General features: G+C 40.2%; 1 protein-coding gene and 1 pseudogene across 2 annotated transcripts in view; one reads left to right on the top strand and one right to left on the bottom strand.

Moving 5' to 3' along the window:
* The window catches only part of CYB5B (cytochrome b5 type B (outer mitochondrial membrane)), a 39,743-nt gene that overhangs the window by 2,048 nt on the left and 12,126 nt on the right, over window positions 1-25,569 (top strand). For both annotated transcript variants that reach the window (XM_054533027.2, NM_001131577.1), the window contains 2 exon segments: window positions 20,587-20,715; window positions 21,557-21,586. In XM_054533027.2, coding sequence (XP_054389002.1) covers window positions 20,587-20,715; window positions 21,557-21,586 — 159 coding nt within the window.
* LOC112129434 (ER membrane protein complex subunit 3-like) lies at window positions 15,196-17,935 on the bottom strand (annotated as a pseudogene).

The raw sequence follows: 25,569 nt of genomic DNA on the forward strand, positions 1-25,569 counted from the left end.
GCCAAGATTGCGCCATTGCACTCCAGCCTGGGCGACAGAGCGAGACTCCAAAAAAAAAAAAAAAAGGGGGGCTTTCAAAACAGCTAGTGGAGGGTGACTTGGATAGTAGTGATTTTTATTTTAACAGAGGTACAAGTAACAGGTTCAGAGAGATCCTGGTCATACAATCAATTAGTAGGAGATTTGACAGATCCCTTGATTTCTCTTGTCTGCATAGCATTACTTCAAAATTCTAGCCTTAGCTATGACTTCTGGTGTTTGCTTCATAATAAGTTTCATGCTAAAGCATGGTTCATAATGGGTAGAAAATCAAGTTTTTTGGCTGAGCGCAGTGACTCATGCCTGCAATCCCAGCACTTTTGGAGGCACAGGCGGGCAGATCACCTGAGTTCAGGAGTTCGAGACCAGTCTGGCCAACCCGGCGAAACATCTCTACTAAAAATACAAAAATAAGCCAGGCATGGTGGCACCTGTGATCTCAGCTACTTGGGAGGCTAAGGTAGGAGAATCGCTTAAACCTGGGAGGCGGAGGCTGCAGTGAGTTGAGATGGCGCTGCTGCACTCCAGCCTGGGTGACAGAGCGAGACTTCGTCTCAAAAAAAGAAAAAAAAAAATCATGTTTTTCATTTATGGTTTTATTTCCCTGCATTTTTTTTTCTTGATTGATTCAGAATAGATGGTGAGCTTGGAGGGAACACTCAGCCCTTACAGAGAGCATTAATTCAGTCTCAAGTAATAGTTGCTAACCTGTTTCTTTCTTTCTTTTTTTTTTCCTCTGTGAAGATTCCAGAAGTAACTAACCTGTTTCAACCACATGCTAATATAGCCAGAGACATCACTGATGTGCCAAGGTTTCTCTTGGAGCTTGAGCCGCAGGTCTTTACCTACAGTTTTGTTTTGTTTTTTGAGACAAGGTCTTTCACCCAGGCTGGAGTGCGGCTCACTGTAGCCTCAGTCTCCTGGGGTCAAGTGATCCTTCCGTTTCAACCTCCCGAATAGCTGGGAAAAGGTGTGCACCGCCATGCCTGGCTAATTTTTAAAATTTTTTTTTGAATTGGGGTCCCACTGGCTGGGTGTGGTGGCTCACGCCTGTAATCCCAGCACTTTGAGAGGCCGAGGCGGGCAGATCACGAGGTAAGGAGTTCGAGACCAGCCTGACCAAAATGGTGAAACCTCGTCTCTACTAAAAATACAAAAAGATTAGCTGGGCCTGGTGGGGCACACCCGTAATCCCAGCTACTCAGGAGGCTGAGGCAGGAGAATCGCTTGAACCCGGGAGGTGGAAGTTGCAGTGAGCCGAGATCGCGCCACTGCACTCCAGCCTGGGCGACAGAGCCAGACTCTGTCTCAAAAAAAAAAAAAGAATTGGGGTCCTACTATGTTGCCCAGTGTGATCTAGAATTCCTGGGCTCAAGGGATCCTCCTGCCTGGGCCTCCCAAAGTGCTGAGATTACAGGTGTGAGCCACTGTGTTCAGCCTAATTAGCTATTCTTATTTATTCTGTTTTCTTGTTCATTCCAAGCCTATTCATTCATTCACTTATTCAAATATTTATTAAGCCTTTACTATGTTCCAGACACTGTTCTAGGTGCTGGGGATTTAATAGTGAATAAACAGCTATGCCCTCATGGAAATTACATGGCACAGGAGGCAGACAATAAGCAGAGTAAATAACTAAAATATATACTACGTTAGGTAGTGGTAAGTGCTAAGAAGAAAAATAATACAGGGGGCTGGACACGGTGGCTCATGCCTGTAATCCCAGCACTTTGGGAGGCCAAGGCGGGTGGATCATGAGGTTGGGATTGAGACCATCCTGGCCAACGTGGTGAAACCCCATCTCTACTAAAAATACAAAAATTAGCTGGGCGTGGTGGCATGTGCCTGTAGTCTCATCTTGGGAGGCTGAGGCAGGAGAATCACTTGAACCCAGAAGGTGGAGGTTGCAGTGAGCCAAGATTGTGGCACTGCACTCCAGCCTGGTGATAGAGTGAGACTCCGTCACAAAAGAAAAAAAAAAGAAAAATAATACAGGGAAGAGGACTGTGGAATATGTATGTGGTGTGAGGAGGAGGGTTTGAAATTTTAGCGATGGTGGCGAGATAACTTTATGAAGATGACTAAGTAAAGGCCAGGAGCAAAGTAAAGGAGCTAGCCATGAGGATATCTGTAGGAAGAGCATTCCTGGCAGAGGAAACAAGTTCAAAGGCCTTGAGATGGGAGGAGGTCTGGTATGTTTGAGGAACAGTCAGGGAGGCCACAGTGGTTGAATAGTTGCACATGAGATCAGAATGATCAGGGGAGGGCAGATCGTGTACAACTTCACAGGTTTTAGGAAGGACTTTGGCTTTTATTCTGAGATGGGAAATCATTGGAGCAGAAGAATGACATGATGTGACTTAATGGCTTAATAGGATTGTTCTGACTACATTGTTGTGAAAGACTGAAGGAAGAATGTGTCTGGAGTTGGTTCCTTCTGGTGGGTTCTTGGTCTTGCTGACTTCAAGAATGAAGCCATGGACCTTCGCGATGAGTGTTACAGCTCTTAAAGGTGGCACAGACCCAAAGAGTGAGCAGCAGCAAGATTTATTGTGAAGAGTGAAAGAACAAAGTTTCCACAGTGTGGAAAGGGACCGGATCAGGTTGCTGCTGCTGGCTGGGGTGGCCAGCTTTTATTCCCTTATTTGTTCCCACCCGCATCCTGCTGATTGGTCTATTTTACGGAGTGCTGATTGGTCCATTTTTACAGAGTGCTGATTGGTGCATTTACAATCCTTTAGCTAGACACAGAGTGCTGACTGGTGCATTTTTACAGCCTACCATTGGTGCATTTACAGCCCTCTAGCTAGACACAAAAATTTGCCAAGTCCCCACTCCACCCAGGAAGTCCAGCTGGCTTTGCCTTTTCAAGAGGACAAGGGCAGAATTGAGGAGCCCAGTTAGGAGGCTGTTTTAGTAATTAGGCAAGAGATAGTGGGTTGTACCAGAACAAGTGTCAGATTTTGGATGTGTTGTGATGGAAGAGCCAATAGGATTTAATGGTGCGCCAGATTTGGGGAATGAAAGAAAAAGGAGTCAAGGATAACACCAAAGTTTTGGCTTATGAGTCTTCAAGAATTGGGTTGCTATTAGATGAGAGAGGGAAGATTTACATTGGTGTTCATCCTTCTCTTTCCAATCTGATGTCACTTTGGGGCCCCTCCTTTAGCAAGAGGTTCCTAATGTAAGTGTCCTGTGTCTGTAGCTTACCATTTTTTTGATTAATGACTGGTTAGAGTGTGATACTGGAGTTTGAATGTGGTAGTTTAGAATTGGTAATATAATTGAATTGTCTTTCCCTAGCAGATTAATTTTGCATTGTTTGAATCAGTGCATTCATGAGTTGTTGAAATCATGAATGAAAGTACTACATGTCAGTATCTTTCCACTATTTAGTAGTTTAGAAAAATCACATAAAAATGATTGTAATATCTTATGACATTGAATAGAAAATATCAAAGTGCATCTCTCTTATCAAGGGTAAAATTTTGTGAAACTTTATTCAGTTATATATAATGTCTTTTTTTTTTTTTTCTTTTTTTGGAGACAGTCTGGCTTGTTGTCCAGGCTTGAGTGCAGTGGTGCCATCTTGGCACCACTGCACCCTCTGCCTCCTGGGCTCAAGCAATCCTCCACCTCAGCCTCCCAGGTAGCTGGGACTACAGGTATGTACTACCACACCCAGTTAATTTTTTTGTTATTTTTTTGTAGAGATGGGGTTCCATCATGTTGCCCAGGCTGGCCTCAAACTCTGGGCTCAAGTGATCCTCCCGCCTCGGCCTCCCAAAATGTTGGGATTACAGGCATGAGCCTGTAATGATTATATGCCTGGCCTATAATATCTCATGTATATGGTGTTTACTGGATTGCAGTGTAAAATTATTTTCTTACTGGGTATTACAAGTGAAAATTTGGAAGCCATTGACTTGTGTATAAATAGCCATTTGTCAGAAGAGTAACTTGAAATAACATTGTGATATTTTAAAACTTTTTTTTTTTTTTTTTTTGAGATGGAGTTTCGCTCTTGTCGCCCAGGTTGCAGTGCAATGGCATGGTCTCGGCTCACTGCAACCTCCGCCTCCCAGGTTCAAGTGATTCTCCTGCTTCAGCCTCCTGAGTAGCTGGGATTACAGGTGCATGCCACCATGCCCGGCTAATTTTTCTATTTTTAGTAGAGATGGGGTTTCGCCATGTTGGCCAGGCTGGGCTTGAACTCCTGACCTCCGGTGATTCACCCGCCTCGGCCTCCCAAAGTGCTGGGATTACAGGCGTGAGCCACCACGCCCAGCCCTATTTTAAAGCTTTATATGTGTATTTATTTATTTATTTATTTTGAGATGGAGTCTTGTTTTGTCACCCAGCCTGGAGTGCAGTAGCGTTACCTTGGCTCACTGCAACCTCTGCCTCCTGGGTTCAAGCGATTTTCCTGCCTCAGTCTCTGGAGTAGCTGGCACTACAGGTCCCTCTTACCACACCTGGCTAGTTTTTATGAGATGGGGTTTCACCACGTTAGGTAGGCTGGTCTCGAACTCTTGACCTCAAGTGATCTGCCCACCTCAGCCTCCCAAAGTGCTCGGATTACAGGTGTGAGCCACGGCACCGGCCTGTGTTTTTAGAAACTGTCACCATAAATGAGAATATTACTTTAGGACCCATCTCGTAAATGGGATAACATTTTATTAACCCAACAAATATTTGTTAAGTTCTGTGTAGTAGTAGGCCCTGGTGGTGTATAAAAATAAACATGGAACCCCAGCCTGGGCGACAGAGTGAGATTCTGTCTTAAAAACAAAACAAAGCTGGGTGTAGTGGCTCACACCTGTAATCCCAGCACTTTGGGAAGCCAAGGTGGACAGATCACTTGAGCTCAGGAGTTTGAGACCAGCCTAGGCAACATGGCAAAACCCCACCTCTACAAAGAATACGAAAATTAGACGAGCATGGTGGCATGAGCCTGTAGTCCCAGCTACTCAGGAGGCTGGAGTGGGAGAATGGCTTGAGGCCAGGACATCGAGGCTGCAGTGAGCCGAGATAGCGCTACTGCACTCCAGCCTGGGTGACAGCGAGACCCTGTCTCAAAACAAACAAAACAAAAAAATCCCATGGTACTGCCTTCTTGAAGCTACCATTCTAGAGGAGTCAAAACAAAAACAGACAGATGAAATAATTTTAAATTATGGCACTTTTATGAAGAAAATAAACGAGTTGAGAAAGAAAAATCAGGAAAGATTTAATTTAATAAGAGTGATCTGGGAAAGCCTCTGTGAGAAGATAACTTTTAATTGAGCCGATGGTCATGAACCTGATTTGGAAAGAATACAGAAAAGAGCATTCCAGCAGCATTTGAAGTCAAGCAAGAGTTTGGCACGTTAGTGGGACTGAAAGAAGCTGCGTCTATAGTGAATGAAGGACAAGAATGGCCAGAGAGCTAGGCGGGAGCGAGGACATGCAAGGTCTGGTAGGTAGTTCGGATTTGATCCGAAAGGTAATAGAAAACCACTGACATGTTTTAAGATGAGGGATGACATTGAAGCAATTTACAGACAGTCCCTGACTTATTATGGCTTGACTTACAATTTTTTGACTTTACCGTGGTGTGAAAGTGATATGTGAGTACTCATACAACCATTCTGTTTTTCACTTTCAGTATGGTATTCAATAAATTACATGAAATATTCGACACTTTATTGTAAGATAGGCTTCATGTTAGATGATTTTGCCCAACTGTAGGCTAATGTAAGTGTTCCGAACACATTTAAGTTAGGGTAGGCTAAACTCTTTCAATCCCAATAATTTGTTTGAATACTACATCTTCCGTGCATATACTTATATCTGCAAACATGTATATACTTATATATACAAATATGTATAAATATATACAGAAATAGAGTCATAGTATTCTATTAGTTGATTTGCCTTCGTAGTCATCATAGTATTTATTGGGTGCTTATTATTCTAAGTGCTTTACATGTAATTTCTCTTTTAAGCCTCCCAACAACCTGTTTTAGAGATGAGAAAACAGGAGCAGAGGAGTAACTTTCACAGAGTCATAAAGTTAGGTGGCACAGGTGAGATTTGAACTCAAGCACTGTGACCCTATAGCCTGTACTTTTTTTTTTTTTTTTGAGACAGATTCTCGTTCTATCACCCAGGCTGGAGTGCAATGGCGCGATCTCAGCTCACTGCACCCTCCACCTCCCGGGTTCAAGCGATTCTCCCTGCCTCAGCCTCCTGAGTAGCTGGGATTACAGGCACCTGCCACCACATGTGGCTAATTTTTGTATTTTTAATAGAGACGGGGTTTTGCCATGTTGGCCAGGCTGGTCTCTAATTCCTGACCTCAGGTGATCCGCCTGCCTTAGCCTTCCAAAGTGCTGGGATTATAGGCCTGAGCCACCATGCCTGGCCTGTGGCCTGTACTCTTAACCATATCCTAGGATCTGCCTCAATGTTTTTCATGGCTGCAGAGTAAGGAATTAGGTCTGTTTTATAGCTTCGTTCACATTTTAAATATAGTTTGGAAGGATTGGGAATGTGGTATAGGGAAGTTAGAACAGATACCCCTTTCCTGGAACCTAGGTAATTTTTTCATTTCTTAAGTAGGTCAAACAGGTATATAGTGAAAAGCCGCCTTCCCCTCTGCCCAGTTTCCCTGCCTCCTAAAGTTAACTACCGTTGTTTGTGTATCCCTCTAGTTTCTTTTTGCCTGTACAAGCCAAAGTGAATGTAGTTTCTCTTTTTTTACACAAAAGATAACATACTATGCACACTGATCTGTGTCTTGCCTTTTTCACTTAACTGTATATCTCAGGGATCTTTCCATAGCAATAACTGGAATCCCTCCTCCTCCTTCACCACAGCTGCATAGGATTTATTGTATGGATCATTATTTAAGCAGTATCCTATTGATAAACATTTGGGTTTATCAATATTTTGCTGTCACATTTTTTTCTCTAAACTTAATTGAAATCAAATGTAGGGACAATAAAATGTACAGATTTTGAATGTAGAGTTCAGTGAGTTTTGACAAATGTCTCATCTGTATAATCACCATCACAATCAACATACGGTCGTGGGTCACTTCACAATGAGGGTACATTCTGAGAACTGCATCATTAGTTGATTTTACCCCTTCACGAACATCGTAGAGTATATTTACACAAACCTAGGTAGTATAGCCTACTACACACCTTAGCTGTACAGTATAGTCTCTTGTTCCTAGGCTATAAACCTGTACAAACCTGTAGGCAGTTGTGACACAGTAACAAGTATTTGTGCATCTAAACATAGAAATGGTGCAATAAAAATATGATATTATAATCTTATGGGACCACCATCATATATATGGTCCATTGTTGACCATATTATGTGGCACATAACTGTATAGAACATTTCTACCAGTGTTGTCCCCATACACACTGATTTTATTTCTAACACTATAGTATGTACTCTTCTGTCTAGCTTCTTTTGCTTAGTATATCTGTGAGATTCATCTATTTTTTCTGTGTTATCAGTGATTTGTAACTTCTGATTTCATTGTGTGAACATACCAAAATTTGTTTATCCATTCACTTGTTGATTGATATTTGGGTTGTCTCCAGTTTGGGGCTGTTATGAATAAAACTGCTAGGAACTGTCATGTACAAATCTTTGTGTGGACATATGATTTTATTCCTCCTGGGCAAATACCTAGTAGTACAGTTGCTAGGAGTGAGATTACTATGTTATATGTCTGTTTAACTTTTTAAGCAACTGCCAGAGCATTTCCCAAAGTGTTTATATCATTTTATACTCCCACCACAATGTAGGTTTTCCAGTTTCTTCACATCTTCATTGACACATTGTATTTGTCAGTTATTTTACTTTTAGCCATTCTAATGGGTGTGTGGTTGGCCAGGTGCTGTGGCTCACGCCTGTAATCCCAGCCCTTTGGGAGGCTGAGGTGGGCAGATGACGAGGTCAGGAGATCGAGACCAGCCTGGCCAATGTAGTGAAACCCCATCTCTTCTAAAAATACAAAGTTAGCCACGTGTGGTGGTGCATGCCTGTAGTCCCAGCTACTTGGGAGGCGGAGGCAGGAGAATCGCTTGAACCTGGGAGGTGGAGGTTGCAGTGAGCTGAGATCGCGCCACTGCGCTCCAGCCTGGGTGACAGAGCAAGACTCCATCTCAAAAAAAAAAAAAAAAAAAAAAAAAGCCATTGTAATGGGTGTGTAATGGTATATAATTGTGGTTTTAACTTGCATTTTCCTGATGACTAATGATGTTGTATCTTTCCATGGGCTTATTGGCCATTTATATATGCCTTTTTATGAAGTATCTGTTTGGTCTTGCCCTTTTTAAAATTGGGTTGTTTGTTATTTTTGACTTGAAAGCATTTTTTTCTAGTGGCTGGGTATTAGCTTTGGGGTCCAAGTGTCTGGTTGAGCTTTCTACTTTACCACTTAATAGTTGTGGAATCTTGTGGAAATAATCTCTGTAAAGGCCCTTTCTCTCTCTAAAATGGAGATAATAGCACATACTTCACAGGGTAGTTGTGGTTGTGACAAGTAATTTAAATAATACATATATAGACTTATTATGGCATATTACCTGGCTTAAAGAGCTCAGTAAATGTTAGTGATTATTTTTGTTTTTAATACAAAATTGCATTTAATATAAAATTGCATTGTTTCCTGCAGCATCTTTTGAGTACCAAGTGGCAAGTGCTTTGAAGGATTGAAAGGTAAATTAGATGGCTTGGATTTGCAGGGAAGATCTGTGCCCAAGTAATTGTTGTGTGAGGTATAGAGTGGCCTTGCCTTAAGACTGCTGAGAATGCAGGCTCTATTTGGTACAATCCTAGGGTATTTCTTGAAAGCTTTGGCGTTTGACTAATAATTCCTACTGTATTTCTCCAAGGCTGGTCAAAAGAAAGTTGATTGTTGCCTGGCCAGTGGAATTAACATTATAATTAAGTTAAATTAATTAATTTATTTGTTTTTGAGACAGAGTCTCACTGTGTCTCCCAGGCTGGAGTGCAGTGGCGCGGTCTCAGTTCATTACAACCTCTGCCTCCTGGGTTCAAGCAATTCTTCTGCCTTAGCCTCCTGAGTAGCTGGGATTACAGGTACCCACCACCACACCTGGCTAATTTTTTGTGTTTTTAATAGAAACAGGGTTTCACCATGTTGGTCAGGCTGGTCTCAAACTCTTGACCTTAGGTGATCCTCCTGGCTCAGCCTCCCAAATGCTGGGATTACAGGAGTGAGCCACCGTGCCCGGCCTAACGTTATAATTTTATAGAAAGAATGCTCTCTGCCAAGAGTGGTTCCAAGTGGTTAGTTCTAGGGAAGGTAAGAAATAAGATGAGGCAGAATTTAACCTCTACCACTGCCCAGGTGAGGTGACCTGATCAAGGAATCTGCTTTCATTTATTTATTCATTTTGCTCGGGGGCATGGCATGCACTCACATGTGTGTTCGCACTTGTGAGCAGTGTGTGTGCTCACTCCCTGGCTCCCATTATGTTCCAGGCACCATGCTGTGTTCTAAAACAGCCATGAATGGGACAGGCGTGGTCTCTGTTCCCAATGGAGTTTATCTAGTCTGATGGAGAAGAAAGATATTAAATAAATAATTGCAATTGTGATACATAAATATCATGAAGGTACATATGGCGTTGTGAGAATCAGTGCAGTGGGACCTCATCTTGGGGGATAAGGATGTCAAGTTATGTTTGGATCTGCAGACCTGAACTTCAGACCCTGCCAAGGTTACACCATTCCTGGCAGCCAGCTGGTTTGCCTCTCTTAGGTGACATCCTTTTCTTATCAGGCTCATTCTAACCCAAATGCAAATACCTATAGACGTGCATCGTTTCCTTCTCCTGTGCACCCCACAGGTCTGTTATCTTTCTCTGCCCTGCAGACTGTTTTTTAGGAAGTAGTTTTTGTCCTCTCCAAAATTTTAACCTCCATGTTTTATTTTGATGAGATAACGTGTTTGGCTAGAGGACTCCCTTTTCATCACCAGGCCTAATTTTGTACTTCCTCAATCTTAATGTTTCTAGATTTCATTTTCCAAGTCAGGTGATCTCTAGTATATCTCCATTGTTGTATTTTTATTACATCACTATGGAATTTCCACCCACAGATAATTTGTGTAATTTTTTTTCCAACAAGATTTTTATTCTGTAACTGCCATTCTTCACATTCTCCTCTTTTCTGCCCATCAGTCCCCATTTCCATAGAATTAGTAATCTGGAAGTATTATTTTCCATAAGGAATTTGTCCTCTTCTCTGTTGAAACATAGATTTTCTGTCTGCTCTCCAAAAATACTTAGTAAAGTAAATGAACTTAAGGAAAAGTCAATAGATTTCTCCTACTCCTATCACATATTCTTTGGATAGTTGAACTGGATAAAATTTTTCACAAGAGGACATTACGAAATTTCCTTTGTAGCCGTAAAGTATTTCACTTGATTATTATTGCTTGATTTAGATAGAAATGAATAGATCACAATCATTGTTTCATCTTTTTTGGCAGTTTATAATTTCAGTTGCAGTATAGTTTATTTGAAACATTTCATTTGTAATATTGTGTAACTGCATACATAATACTAATATTAAGTAGACAAAGAGTCCATTAGTGTTGAAGTACAAAGGCTATTCAGGTTGGAAGAATTTTTTTTGCAAATTCACAAGAGGTTTAAACACAAAGCAAATCCTAGAAAAAAATGGGAAATATCTACTGTCTTACTAGGTTTACTTAATAAAAAGTAGGGAGGAATTTTTGAGTGTCTAGTAGATTTGAATAGTATAGACAACTAATCTAGACTACTGAGCATAACTCCCCCATACACTTCTGTCTTGTTTTGTTAAGATTCAGACAAAAACACAGTTTTAGTTTGTATTAATTATAGATATATAAACCTAACTTTACTCTTTCTTTTATTGGGTGAAATATAGATAACAAAATTTGCCATTTTAACCATTTTTAGTTGTATAATTCAGTGGCATTAATTATGTTTACACTGTTATGCAGTCATCACCACCATCTATTTCCAAAACTTTTTCGTTACCACTCCAAACAGAAACTCTAACCATTAGCCATAACTCCGTATTCCTCTCCCCAGACTCAAGCTAACCTCTCATCTACTTTCTGTCTCTATTGAATTTGCCTGTTCTAGGTACCCCATATAAATGGAATCATATAATATTTGTCATTTTGTGTTTGGCTTCTTTCACTTAGCATAATGTGTTTTGTTTTATTTTTATTTACCATTTTATTAATTGTTAAGCATACAGTTCAATGGCATTAAGTACATTCACATTGCTGTGCAATCATCACTACCATCTATCTCCAGAATTTTTCATTACTCCAAACTGAAACTCTGTACTTATTAAATAACTCCCTATTTCCCCCTCTTCCCAGCCTCTGGTAATCACAGTTCTATTTTTTGTTTTTTATCAATTTGACTACTCCAGAATATAAATGGAATCAACAATATTTGTCCAGTTGTATCTGGCTTATTTTACTTAGCATAATGTCTTCAAGGTTCATTCATGTTGTAGTATGTATCAGAATTTCATTCATTTTTAAGGCTGAATAATATTTTATGTATATACCACATTTTGTGTATCTATTCACCTGTTTATAGGCATGGGTTGTCTACCATTTGGCTGTTGTGGACAATGCTGCAGTGAACATTGGTGTACAAGTATCTGTGTGAATCTGTTTTTAATTCATTTGGACATATCTAAGAGTGGAATTGTTGGGTCATATGGAAATTCCATGTTTGGCTTTTTGAGGAACCTCCAAACTGTTTCCCACAGCAGCTGCACTATTTTATATTCCCACCAGCAATGTACAAAGATCCCATTTTTCGATTTTTTTTTTTTTTTAATTGTAGCCATCCTAGCAGGTGTAAAGTGGTGTCTCATTATGGTTTGATTTTCATTTCTTTTTTTTTTTGGTGTGGGGAGTCCCTTTCTGACAGAATTCATTTCCTTAATGACTACTGATCTTGCATATCTTTTCATCTTCTTATTGGTCATTTGTATATTTTCTTTGGAGAAATGTCTACTAGAGTTCTTTGCCTTTTTTAAAATTTGAATGTGAGACGGAGAGAGAGCGAGAGAGCTCTTTGCCCACTTTTAAATTGGAGTGTCTTTGTTGTTAGGTTACAGTTCTTTATATATTCTGGATATTAATTCTTGATCAGATATATGATTTGCAAATATTTTCTCACATTCGGTAGATTTTCTTTTTACTCTTGATGTCCTTTGATGCTCAAAAGTTTTTATTCTGATGGAGTCCAATTTATCTGTTTTTTGTTGTTGTTGCCCATGCTTTTGGTATCGTATCTAAGAATCCATTGCCAATCTCAAGTCATGAACATTTACCCTTATGTTTTCTCTAAGAGTTTTATGATTTTAGCTTTTATATTTAGGTTGTTGATATTTTATATTAGGTTGTTGAGTTAATTTTTGTAATGTGGTGTGGGGTAGGGGTTCAACCTTTCCTTTGCATGTGGAAATCCAGTTTCCCAGCATCATTTGTTGAAAAGACTGTTCTTTCCTCCACTGAATGGACTTGGCATCCTTGTGAAAAATCAAATGGGAGCTCTATCTTGGCTCACTGCAACCTCTGCCTCCTGGGTTCAAGCGATTCTCCTGCCTCAGCCTCCCAAATAGCTAGGACTACAGGTGCCCGCCACCAGGCCCAGCTAATTTGGTATTTTTAGTAGAGATGGTGTTTCACTATGTTGGCCAGGATGGTCTGGAACTCCTGACCTCATGATCCGCCCGCCTTGGCCTCCCAAAGTGCTGGGATTACAGTCATGAGCCACCACGCCCAGCCTGTTTCTATTTTTAATTGTATTTTACTTAAAAATTTATATTATGGTAAAAACAGCATGAAGTCTAAGATCTTTTTTTTTGAGACAGTCTCACTCTGTCACCCAGGCTGGAGTGCAGTGGTGTGAACTCTGCTGACTGTAACCTCTGCCTCCTAGGTTCAAGTGATTTGCCTGCCTCAGCCTCCTGAGTAGCTGGAATTACAGATGGGGGCCACCACACCCAGCTAATTTTTGTGTTTTCAGTAGAGATAAGGTTTCACCATGTTGGCCAGGCTAGTCTCAAACTCCCAACCTCAAGTGATCCACCTGCCTCAGCCTCTCAAAGTGCTGGGATTACAGGTGTGAGCTGAAATCTACCATCTTAAACATTTGTTTGTTTTAAAGACAGGGTCTTGCTCTGTCACTCAGGCTCGAGTGCAGTGGTGTGATTGTAGCTCATTATAGCCTCGAACTCCTGGGCTCAAGCAATCTTTCTGCCTCAGCCTCCCAAGTAGCTGGGACTACAGGTGTGCACCACCACACCTGGCCAATTTTTTTTCTTTATTTTTAATATAGATTGGGGTCTTGCTGTGTTGCCCAGGCTGGTCTCCAACCCCTGGCCTCTAGTGATCCTCCTGCCTCAGCCTCCCAAAGTCCTGGGATTATAGGCCTGAGCCACTGCACCTGGCCCATCTTAAACATTTTTAAGTGTACAATTCAATTGTTTTAAATACTGAATATTGAATATTGTTGTGAATCAGATCTCCAGAACTTTTACATCTTACAAAAATGAGACTATACTCATTAAACAAATTCCCTTTTTTTCCTTCCCCAGTGCCTGGCAATCACATTCTACTCTGTGTTTCTATGAATTTACTTTACATACTGCCTATATTTTTGAGATTTAGCCATAAGATGTCACTGTAGTAAGTGAACACACTTGTATAACCACCATCTTGTTCTTCCTCATCCCCAGAGGTACCCACTGTATTACCATAACAGCATAGATTCATTTTGCCTGTGTTTGAACTTTTTATAAATGGAAATTTCACAGTATATATTCTTTTGTGTCTGGTTTCTTCAGTTCAACATGTTGCATTCTCATGTGTTGTGTATGTGGCAGTGGTTCGTTCTTTTTCATTGCAGATTAGTATTCCATTGTATGACTCTATCTCATTTTGTACATACTCTGCTGTAGATGTTTGGGCTGTTTCCAGTTTGGGACTGTAATGAATAATGCTGCTATGGCTGTGTGTGGTGTGTGTGTGTGTGTGTGTGTGTGTGTGTGTGTGTGTGTGAATACTTATATCTATTACACATTTCTCTTTAGTATATATTAGGGGATCTCATTTGTTTTTTTTTTTTTTTTTTTTTTTAAAGAGATAGCATCTCACTATGTTGTCCAGGATGGTCATGAACTCCCAGGCTCAAGTGATCCTCCCACCTTGGCCTCCCAAAGTGCTGGGATTATAGGCATGCGCCGCCGTGCTTGGCCTTCATTTGATTTCTTTTTAATGGAAATTTTTATTGAGATAATTGTAGATTCATATGTAGTTGTAAGAAATGATAGAGATCCTTTATACTCTTCTCCCATTTGTAACATTTTGCAAGACTTTAGTATGGTATCACAACCAGGATATTGACATTAATACAGTCCACAGATATTATTCTGATTTCCCAGTTTTACTTCTCTTTTTTTTTTTTTTTTTTTTTTTTTTTTTTTGAGACGGAGTCTTCCTCTGTTGCCCAGGCTGGAGTGCAGTGGCGCAATCTTAGCTTACTGCAACCTCCGCCTCCCGGATTCAAGCGATTCTACTGCCTCAGCCTCCTGAATAGCTGGGACTTACAGGCACATGCCACTACGTCCAGCTAATTTTTTGTATTTTTAGTAGAGACAGGGTTTCACCATGTTGGCCAGGATGGTCTCGATCTCCTGACCTCGTGATCCGCCCACCTTGGTCTCCCAGAGTGCTGGGATTATAGACGTGAGCCAGAACGACTGGCCTTACTTCTCTTTGATTTATTTCTTAAAGAGAAAGCGAGATGGTTTAATTTGTAGTCAAGAGTCATTTCTTCTTGATTACAGTGCTCAATATGCAAATTTCATCTACCTGTTGATACAGAAATGGTACCCTGCCACTTCCCTGGACATTTATTCCAGACAGAAAAATTCCTGTGCAACCCTCACCTACATGTCTGCCAGCAGTTGATCTCTCTGCCTTCTTAAAAAGTTATGTAAACTCTTATCTAGAATATCTGGGGTTTTTAGTTCAACTGACTGGACATATACAGTATAGAAACTCATTTTTTTTCAGTGGGTTTGATAATATTCTTAACTCTAGATCAAGAACTTCCCATTACTTAACCTGTCTTTGATGATCCTGAAAGTTCCCTAGATGGGAAATAGATCTAGCAGTATGTCAAGGTCACTAATTTTCCCTGGATGGTATTAAAATATATAGAAGGTTTGCTATGTCTCCTGGCTCTGGATAATCCGTCTGAAAAGAGTTTGTGTGAATGAAGGTTTCACATATTTGCTCTCATGTCATCCTGTAGTCTCAAAATGAACAATACAGGGAGATTCATTTTGCTTATCTATAGTTTCTAAATTTTTGGTAATGAAAATTATTACTTTTGTAAAGAAAGTTATAAAAATACTAACACAATTAAATATAAAAATGCAGGGTGCTTGGATCCCAAGAAAATAGGAGCTTACTGTGATTAAAAGTCAGACTGCATATAATAATTAGTTATAATTAATAATGCTTTTTCTTTTTTTTGTTTACATGAAATCTTTCAGAAAATAATAATGCTTTTTCAAAGGTTGAATTTTTGGTAAACGTTTATATTTTGGCTAGCTTAAGTTTTTCCCTTTCTCTGCCTCTCATTTCTAGAGTCACCAGAAGGAAGATGTAAAACATCTTTTAAATGGCTCTTTCCCTGTAAATCATCCAGCACACACCCTTCATTTTTTCTAGTTTCAGGCATAAAGGGAAACCTGGCTCAGATAAGAATGATCCTTGCTGCATGCTCAGTGGCTCATATATCTTTATTTTTAAATTATTATTTTTAATTTTTTAATATTTATGTATTTTTAATTTTTTTAGTGGCGGGGTCTCACTCTGTTGCCCAGGCTGCAGTGCAGTGGTGCCACGCCTCGAATTCCTTGGCTCCTGGGTGATCCTCCTAATTCAGCTTCCTGAGTAGCCAGGACTACAGGCCACTGTATAATTGCCTGTATACATTTTTTAATTTAAAAAATTTTTTTTGTAGAGAACAAGGTCTTGCTTGGTTGCCCAGGTTGGTCTTGAATTCCTGGCCTCAAGCAGTCTTCCTGCCTTGGCCTCCCAAAGTGTTGGGATTACAGGTGTGAGCCACTGTGCCTAGCTATCTTTTTTTTTTTTTTTTTTTTTTTTTTTTTTTTTTTTTTTTTTTTTTTTCTAATTCTGAGAGGCTCTAGCTCAAACACAAGTTAGCAGGTTAAGGGCTACTCAAAGTTCTGGCAGAGGTAATCTTTACTGCTTGGCCTTCAAAAAATAGAGGTTTATAACTCTTTTTTTATTTTTTTTGTGACAGAGGTTCACTGTATTGCCCAGGCTGGAGTGCAGTGGTGCGATCGTGGCTCGCTGCAACCTTCGCCTCCCGGGTTCAAGTAGTTTTCCCGAATAGTTGGGATTACAGGTGAGCGCCAGCATGCCCAGCTAATTTTTGTACTTTTAGTAGAGACAGGGTTTCACCACGTTGGCCAGGCTGGCCTCAAACTCCTGGCCTCAAGTGATCCGCCCTCTTCAGCCTCCCAAAGTGCTGGGATTACAGGCGTGAGCCATGGCACTTGGTCTTGTAACTCCTTTTTGAACATACCTTCAAAGTGAAGGTCTTTGCCCATGAGCTCTTTGACATCGTCTGGTGTCCACTGGTGACCCATCAGCTCCAGAACTTTCTACTTTGTCTTGGAAGCTTTGCTGGTTTCTGTGGGCATCGCCATGGCTGCTCTGGTCATCTGCTCCTGCCTCATTTCTTATTGGTCAGTTGCCATTATCTTGGCCCAGAATCACAGTAAATTCTCTGAAGCCCAAATACGTTGAGGAAATACCAGGATGCAGAACTCATTCAGGGTGGATCTAATGTGAGTAGTTTGATAACTTGCTGCAGCATAGGCTTAAAACCAGAGGGTCGGCTGGGCGCAGTTTCTCATGCCTGTAATCCCAGCACTTTAGGAGGCCGAGGCGGGTGAATCACCTGAGGTCAGGAGTTCGAGACCAGCCTGACCAATGTGGTGAAACCCTCTCTCTACTAAAAACACAAAAATGAGCTGGGCATGGTGGCAGGCACCTGTAATCTCAGCTACTTGGGAGGCTGAGGCAGGAGAATCGCTTGAACTTGGGAGGCAGAGGTTGCAGTGAGCCGAGATTGTGCCATTGCATTCCAGCCTGGGCAACAGAGTGAGACTCCGTCTCAAAACAAACAACAACAACAACAAAAAACAGAGGGTCAGTGGAAATAGGACTTTGGTTGCAACAATGCCTGAGTATGTCATGTTGATCCATTCACAAGAATCATAGGGATGACGTTTGTTATATTTCCTTTCATCATGCCTGAGAGCATAGTGGGAGGAAGTGGTGATATTTTTATCCTCTGGGTTGTTGATGTAATATTCTCATATCAAGAAAAGACTTTTTGGGAATGTAATTTCCATTTTCACTGAAGGCTCTGCTTCAAATTAGGACTTAACTGTCAGATACTTGCTCCTGGGTGAGCTTCTTGTCACTCTGTACCAGGATGAACATGTAGTGGCAGATCATGTCTGAGAAGAAGCAGATGATAAATATGGGCGGGACTATCCAGTGGCTGATGCTGGAGTTGGACAGTAGCTCCTACCCTCTATCTTCACTGAGAGCTGGTTTGGCTTCTCCTGGGGTGCCGGGGCTCTTTGGGTTTTCGTCAAGGCCTTCTCATGCTCCTCAGCCTGGGCATTATCTTGGCCTAAGACTGGCCAGGACCCTGCTATAGCCTCGGGCCTAGTGCACTGATTCCAGCTCCTCCAGCTGGGCTGCCAGTGGCCCCCGGCAGCCCTGCATGCATTTGATTTTCACTAACTCTATCTGAAGACTATAGAGTTCTAAACAGAAACCAAGAGCTCCCTGACGTCTTTTTGCTTGTTCTAAGCCATCTCTATTAAGACCATATTTTAGAGTGAAAGTTATTAAACCAAAGAATTTTGTTTGATCACTCTGACCCCCACTTGCTTCAGTGAAAAAAAAAAAAAGCAGGCTATAAAACATGTACTACATGAATTCACTTTGTGAGAACACAAAAAACTTTTATTTATCACTGCCTACCACACAAAATAGTAAGGATTCAATAAAAAATTGTAGACTAATGGCTGAAATGATTGAAAGAATACACAGGAAAAATGAAATTTTATGCACCAAATTGTTAACTGGACTTATTTCTGTTCCAGGACTCTAGTTGATTATTCTTTTTTCCAAGTTTACCACAGCGAATATATAATTTTTACTTAATATTTTAAAAAGTGTTGTGCTTTCTCTTGTTTATAAGTGGTGAGAGACTGATGAAAGTGAAAGTACTTGTAGAAAGAACTGTGTAGCAAGTTAAAAATTCAGTCATTCCCTGAAATGTTGTAATCTACTAAGGAGTTTTATTGTCCTTTTACTCTGAAAGGCAACACAATAGTTGGGAAGTGTCAAAAGGAAAAAATATCATCCATAGTTTAGGTATATAGAACAAATTGGGACATAATTCCAGAACTGATGACTTAGTTCCACAACAAAGAACAGTTTCAGATATAATAACCTGAGAGTTTCAGATATAATAACAAGTGAATCGTGGCTGTCTTACTTTTGCTGTAAAATAGCATTCTTAAATACTGGGATGTGAGACCCACTCACTGGGTGAAGACCTTTTAGGAGATAAAAATAGAAGTTATCCTTATCCTCAGGGAGCTCATAGGCTGGTGACTATGACTGGGAAGTAACACTTACAGTTTTTATACTTCAATTGAATTAACATTTATTTAAAATAGGAATGATAATTTATTCCTGCTGAAATGGTTGTTATAAAAAGTAAAAAGCATTAATATTTCAAAAATACAAATTTCGATGTATTAAATAATATAAATTCTAAATTTGCTAATTTAAGTAAATGTTTTTTGAGTATTTAAGTCAAGGACTGTGCTAAATATAATTTTACAAAATGATTAATTTTCTGAGTAAGTAATGCTTTATTTGGTAAAACAATTTCAGAGGCTGGGCATGGTGGCTCACACCTTTAATCCCAGCACTTTGGGAGGCCGAGGTGGGTGGATCACCTGAGGTTGGGAGTTCAAGACCAACATGGAGAAACCCCGTCTCTACTAAAAATACAAAATTAGCTGGGCATGGTGGTGCATGCCTATAATCCCAGCTACTCGGGAGGCTGAGGCAGGAGAATCACTTGAACCTGGGAGGCAGAGGTTGCGGTGAGCTGAGATTGTGCCATTGCACTTCAGCCTGGGCAACAAGAGCGAAACTCCGTCTCAAAAAAAAAAAAAAAAAAATTTCAGAAGAGTATGTGGTGAAGTCTTCCTTCTAACCTATCTCCCAGCCACTAGGTTCTTTCACCATTTTCAGAGATATTTTATGCATGGGTATAAATATGCATATATGTATCTTCATTTAAAAATTGTAGATGGTATTATATTATGCTCTTCTGGAGTACAAAGTGTTTTATATGCTTATCTCATTTAATATGTACAATAGTTGTCAAGACAGGTACTCATTAATATTTCCATTTTACAAGTAAGGAACTAAAGACATCTCAGTTTCTTAATAACTTGTGCAGGGTCACATAGCTGATAGTTATATAATCTACTTCCTGAGGCACTACTTTATATAGTTAACTTATTTATTTATTCATTTATTTTGAGTCAGAGTCTCACTCTTTTGCCCAGGCTGTAGTGCAGTGGTGTGATCTTGGCACACTGCAACCTCCCCCTCACAGGTTTAAGTGATTCTCCTGCCTCAGCCTCCTGAGTAGCTGGGACTGCAGGCACCCGCCACCACCATGCCTGGCACTTTTATTTTTAGTACAGACAGGGGTTCACCAAGTTGGCCAGGCTGGTCTTGAACTCCTGATCTCAAGTGATCTGCCCGCCTTGGCCTCCCTAAGTGCTGGGATTACAGGCATAAGCCACCGTGCCTGGCCTAGTTAACTTTTTAATTTGAAACAATTTCAAAGTTACAGAAAAGTTGCAAGAATAGAATAAAGAATTGCATATACCCTTTGCCTGGAGTCCTCAGTCAGGTTTCTGAAGCTATCTCAATAATATTGGCAAAAGGAACCAACCTAGGATCACACATTGTTCCCAGTTGTCATGAATCTCTAGCCTCCTTCAATCTGGAACAGTTTCTTCACTCTTTCTTTGACTTTCATGACTGTGGTATCTTTAGAAATCACAGGCCAGACCTGTCCAGAGAGATTTTGTAGAATATTTCTAAATTTGTGGTTGTCCTAGGTGTCCTCACAGAAATCCCCATATGATGCATTTTTGACCACAGTATCACAGAAGTTATGCTGTGTTCTTCCCATTGCATCCTGTCAGGCAGCACATAATGTCAATTTGTTCCATTCTTTCTATTACAGGGAGAAAGGAAGAAAGGGTTATGGGAAAGTAACTTGTTGGTTTGCTTTTCAGAGAACCCTCGGTTGAGTAAATATCTTTTCCTTGTAGCACCCTGGAGGAGAAGAGGTTCTGCTGGAACAAGCTGGTGTAGATGCAAGTGAAAGCTTTGAAGATGTAGGACACTCTTCTGATGCCAGAGAAATGCTAAAGCAGTACTATATTGGTGATATCCATCCGGTAAGAACTGTCAGAGATGGGAGCCCTTATGCAGAGAAAACTACTCAACAGCTGCGGAACAGAATGAAGAAATGAATTATTAGCCGGGCGTGGTGGTTCACACCTGTTATCCCAGTACTTTGGGAGGCCAAGGCAGGCGGATCACTTGAGGTCAGGAGTTCGAGACCAGCCTGGCCAATATGGTGAAACCCCACCTCTACTAAAAAATACAAAAATTAGCCGGGTGTGGTGGTGCACACTTGTAATTCCAGCTACTCAGGAGGCTGAGGCACGAGAACTGCCTGAACCTGGGAGGCAGAGGTTGAAGTATGTCAAGATTGCACCACTGCACTCCAGCCTGGGTGAAAGAGTGAGACTCTGTCTCCAAAAAAAAAAAAAAAAAAATTAAAAATTAAAATGGAAATTCATTCAACCTAGCCATCAGGCTAAATTTTCTCCAAAATTGTCTAGTCTTACTGTGCTAGGATATAGCTTCTTTGCCAGGTAGCACATGTAATATCTCTAAAAAGCTAAGGGAACTGATTCTGGATTATTTTTATGTGTTGATTTATTTTTGTAATGCAGTTAATAACACCTTTACCTAAAATAGTGGTTTGCTTGTTTTTGCAAGCTCCTTGCTAAAGGTAGTAATTATGGACTTTTAAAACTATCCATATATACCATTCTAACAAGGGACCCTGATATGCTCAGAGTAGGGGTATCTTTCTGTGGATCCTCAGATCTCCCAGGGGATTCACTATCACCAGAATATAGTCTCATGTTCCAAAGTTAGAAACAAGCATATAGTGAGAATTCATTTGGATATGTCTTAAAATATTATTTGTTTTCCTTTTTTTAACAGAGTGACCTTAAACCTGAAAATGGTAGCAAGGTAAGAAGTCATCGGTTTGTCTTGTGTTTATATTTCTGTTTACTCAAGTAGAACTGCTTTTTGAAACATTTTTTCTTAACAAGAAAAGTTACAAAGTATTTACTTTTTCCCCAAGCAAAAATCCTATTTTTCAGGAATTTGGACTCAGTATCATCTCAGGAAATAAAGAATAGCTGAGTCTTGAACAGTAGGAAACATTTTGCTAATGCTTCTATACACTTTTTTTTTTTTTTTTTAACTGAAACTCCAAAGCTATGCCCTGTGTGGTTTTGAAAGAAATTAGTTTATGGGTTCAGTTGTAGAAAAATACTTTGCTTTTACATTATGTAGAACAAGTGATAATCATTGTTTCTGTGTTGGAAAAAAATAATTGCAAAGTTGTTTTGTTTCTTATAGGTTATCTTCTTTATCTGTAATACAGAGGCCTTTCTGTACTTATTTTCCAAATTTAATTCTTTTATCCTGTAGGCTCAAATAGGCCCACACCCTTCCCGGTTACTTAGTAATACAGCAGAAACAAAAGACTAAGTATTTGAGTGTTTGAAAACTTTAATGTGTACTGCATTGCATACCAGGAAGAAAATATGGAACCATTTTCTGCCTCCCACATGCTAGGTGGTTAATTTCCCTTATTCCCTAACAATTTTCCTTAATTTCTGTCCTTCAGATAGCTGTTACACAAAACTCTAATTTAAAGGGACAGCAGTTTAGGTGCCACCTAGAACATAGGAAAGTGATGCTGCCTCCCTTCCATTTTCTTCCTCCTTGCTGCTTGCTTCCCATTCCTCATTGAGCCGGAATTACTGAATAGGTTTGACACAGCAATTAAAGTTGGCCTAGACACAAGAATTCTGTTAACTCAAGAGATTGCTTGCTTAACAGTGTCTGCCATCTGTTGCCCTGCAATCCAGAGTGTTTGTGTAAATTAACTCTTCCATCTTGCTAGACTGCTACTCTGAACTATTGAATTGTTTCTGAAAGGGGAATGAAATGGTTCTTAAAACACTTTGTAACAACTGTTGGTTGTTTGTCCTCTCCTAACACATGTACTATCCATTCTTGAATCCTTAAAAAAAAAATTAAATAGTTCAAAACAGTATTCTGTAAAAAGTTTTCCTCCTGTCTCCAGCTCTCAGTGTCTTAGTTCCCCTTCCCTGGAGGTAACCAGCCATCATTTTTTGTTGTTGCTTACTCTTAATAACTTGTGTTATTACGGTAAAATTTGAACTAAGCGTGGTCTTGATTTGTATATTGAACATGTCCAGAAAATACCACTCTCAGAGGTCAACATCTGATTCAAGGGATATAGGAGCCATAACACATTTCTGCACAGCAACTATGAGAGCATCTTTTATATTAAAACAATAGAAAAAATATGTTTGCAATTACAATGTCTACAAGTCTACAGATTGCTTCTTTTTGCTGTTCTTTCTTGGTAGTACAGTTAGGACCATTCTTAGGAATGTAGAACAATGTTCCCCAAATTCTGTTCTTGTATCACCTCAATTGGAATCCCTTGGTATGTACATGAGTATATATAGGAAATGTGTATTTCTTGGGTTTCTACTGCTTTGGAATCTCTGGAGATAGGGTTTAGGAATTTGCAATTTAAGTAATCTAGGTGATAAGTAGGTAGCTAAGCCCAAACTTTTTGCTGAATGATACGCCCATCTTTTCATTTGAAAACTTAGGAAAATTTAATTCTCTTCTGTGGTAAGCATTGTCTGCCTTCTATAGGCCAAAGAATTAGAGATTTCTCAGCTGAATTCAAACTATTGAGCCATCCAGGTGCAGTGGCTCACGCCTGTAATCCCTGCACTTTGGGAGGCTGAGATGGGAGGATCGCTTGAGCCCAGCAGTTGGAGACCAGCCTGGGCAACATGGTGAGACCCTGTCTCTATTTTTAAAAAATCATAAAATTAGCTGAGCATGGTAATGTGTGCCTGCAGTCCCAACTACTGGGGAGGCCAAGGCTGGAGGATAGCTTGAGCCCGGGAGTTTGAGGCTGCAGTGAGCCATGGTAACACCATCGCACTTCCATCTGGGTAACAGCATGACCCCATCTCAAAAAAAAAAAAAAAAAAAAAAACAACCCAAAAAACCTATTGAGCCTTAGATTTTTTTGTAAGAAAGATAGAAAAAGAAAGCGTTTAAGCTCACCAAGTTCTATAATAATTTAGAAGTCTCCAAATGTAGTTTAGCCCCTATCTGGGTTAAAAAGTGACTAAAGGCAGTGTTTTCAATCCTGTTTTCCTCATGTCACTGTACTCAAGGGACATGTCTTCATTAAGTAGAGAGTCTGGCTATTGTGTTTCTAGTCACTCTGCTCTACTTCAGGCAGATCAGGCAAGAAAGGCCTTTTGGAACATTTTCAAGACCACCTACATAGGTTTTTATAGAGCTACATTCCAACCTGACTTCAGTTCCAGGAAGAAATTCTTGATCTCTCAGATTTATTTCTTACAGAGGTTTAAATAGGCACTTGATGTCTAGGATGTAGGTATCTCTTTTCTCCATATTTTATCTCTGGTTTAAATATTCACCATTAAGAAATGGAAGTGGAGTTCATTTCATTGGTTACCTTCCTTTCTCTTGGTTCATGGTTTCTGAATCTTTGTGAAGAAGTGATTTTTTTTTTTTTTTTTTTTTCTGAGAGGGAGTCTCGCTGTCGCCCAGGCTGGGGTGCAGTGGCGCGATCTCGGCTCACTGCAGGCTCCGCCCCCCGGGGTTCACGCCATTCTCCTGCCTCAGCCTCCCGAGTAGCTGGGACTACAGGCGCCCGCCACCTCGCCCGGTTAATTTTTTGTATTTTTAGTAGAGACAGGGTTTCACTGTGTTAGCCAGGATGGTCTCGATCTCCTGACCTCGTGATCCGCCCTCCTCGGCCTCCCAAAGTGCTGGGATTACAGGCGTGAGCCACTGCGCCCGGCCTGAAGAAGTGATTTTTAAAAGTCAAATTAAAAGGTATCTTCAGCCTATGGGAGAGAGTTTTCATTTCCATTTTCCTTCTCCTTTCCTCTATTTCTACCCGTCTTCTCTCCCACCTCCACAACCCCATATCTACTCCCTGTCTGAACTGCACCTTCCCTACTGCCACCCAAGAAAGAAACACTCAAAATGTTGCTATTCCAAAGTGTAAGTCAGTAACCATTCTCTAATTCTTTTAGAAAACACCTGTCATATTACTTTTATAACACAGGTAAATAATTAATGGTCACCATTGTTTTATTGTTAGATGGATAGTACCTGAGTTGAAGGCCCAGAATTATTATACTAAAAACGTAAAGGCTTAAAGATCTAGCAACAGATTTTTTTTTTAACCTGCTTCAATCAAAAATAACTAACTAGAATTAAAAACCATTTGTCTTTGTGAATCTCTTCCTTGCTGGATTAACCCTCATGCTGAGAGCCGTCAATCTCCTACTTATATTTGACTTAACATTTTTCTGGTCTGTTTTTGGTTACGGAAACTCACCTTAGAAACAGACTTAGTGCTCTCTGTGCCAGTTTGCCTGCCTGTTTGCCTGCTCTTTAGCAAGTAACCTATAAATATTCGTGGTCTATGAATTCTCTCTTTGATGATGTATTTACTTCTTGGTTAGCTGTTTTATCACTTAATCTGCCATCAGTTCAAGAGATAAAGTGCATACAAATCGTAACCTGACTAAAAAAGTGGGCACCATTTCATTCATTTCTTCAACAGATATTATCTAGATAATAGTTCAACTGCTTTACTAGTCAAATCTTGTAGTCAAATAGGTCTAGTAATTTGACCTGTTCCCCATTACATTTTTTTTGAATGAGTATTATAAAATGTACATGGTAAAAAAAAAAAAAAAAATTAAATAGTTCAAAACAGTATACTATAAAAAAAAGTTGGCCGGGCGCGGTGGCTCACGCCTGTAATCCCAGCACTTTGGGAGGCTGAGGCGGGCGGATCATGAGGTCAGGAGATAGAGACCATCCTGGCTAACATGGTGAAA

The sequence above is a fragment of the Pongo abelii genome, chromosome 18 (assembly GCF_028885655.2).
Source record: "Pongo abelii isolate AG06213 chromosome 18, NHGRI_mPonAbe1-v2.0_pri, whole genome shotgun sequence".
Taxonomy (NCBI): domain Eukaryota; kingdom Metazoa; phylum Chordata; class Mammalia; order Primates; family Hominidae; genus Pongo; species Pongo abelii.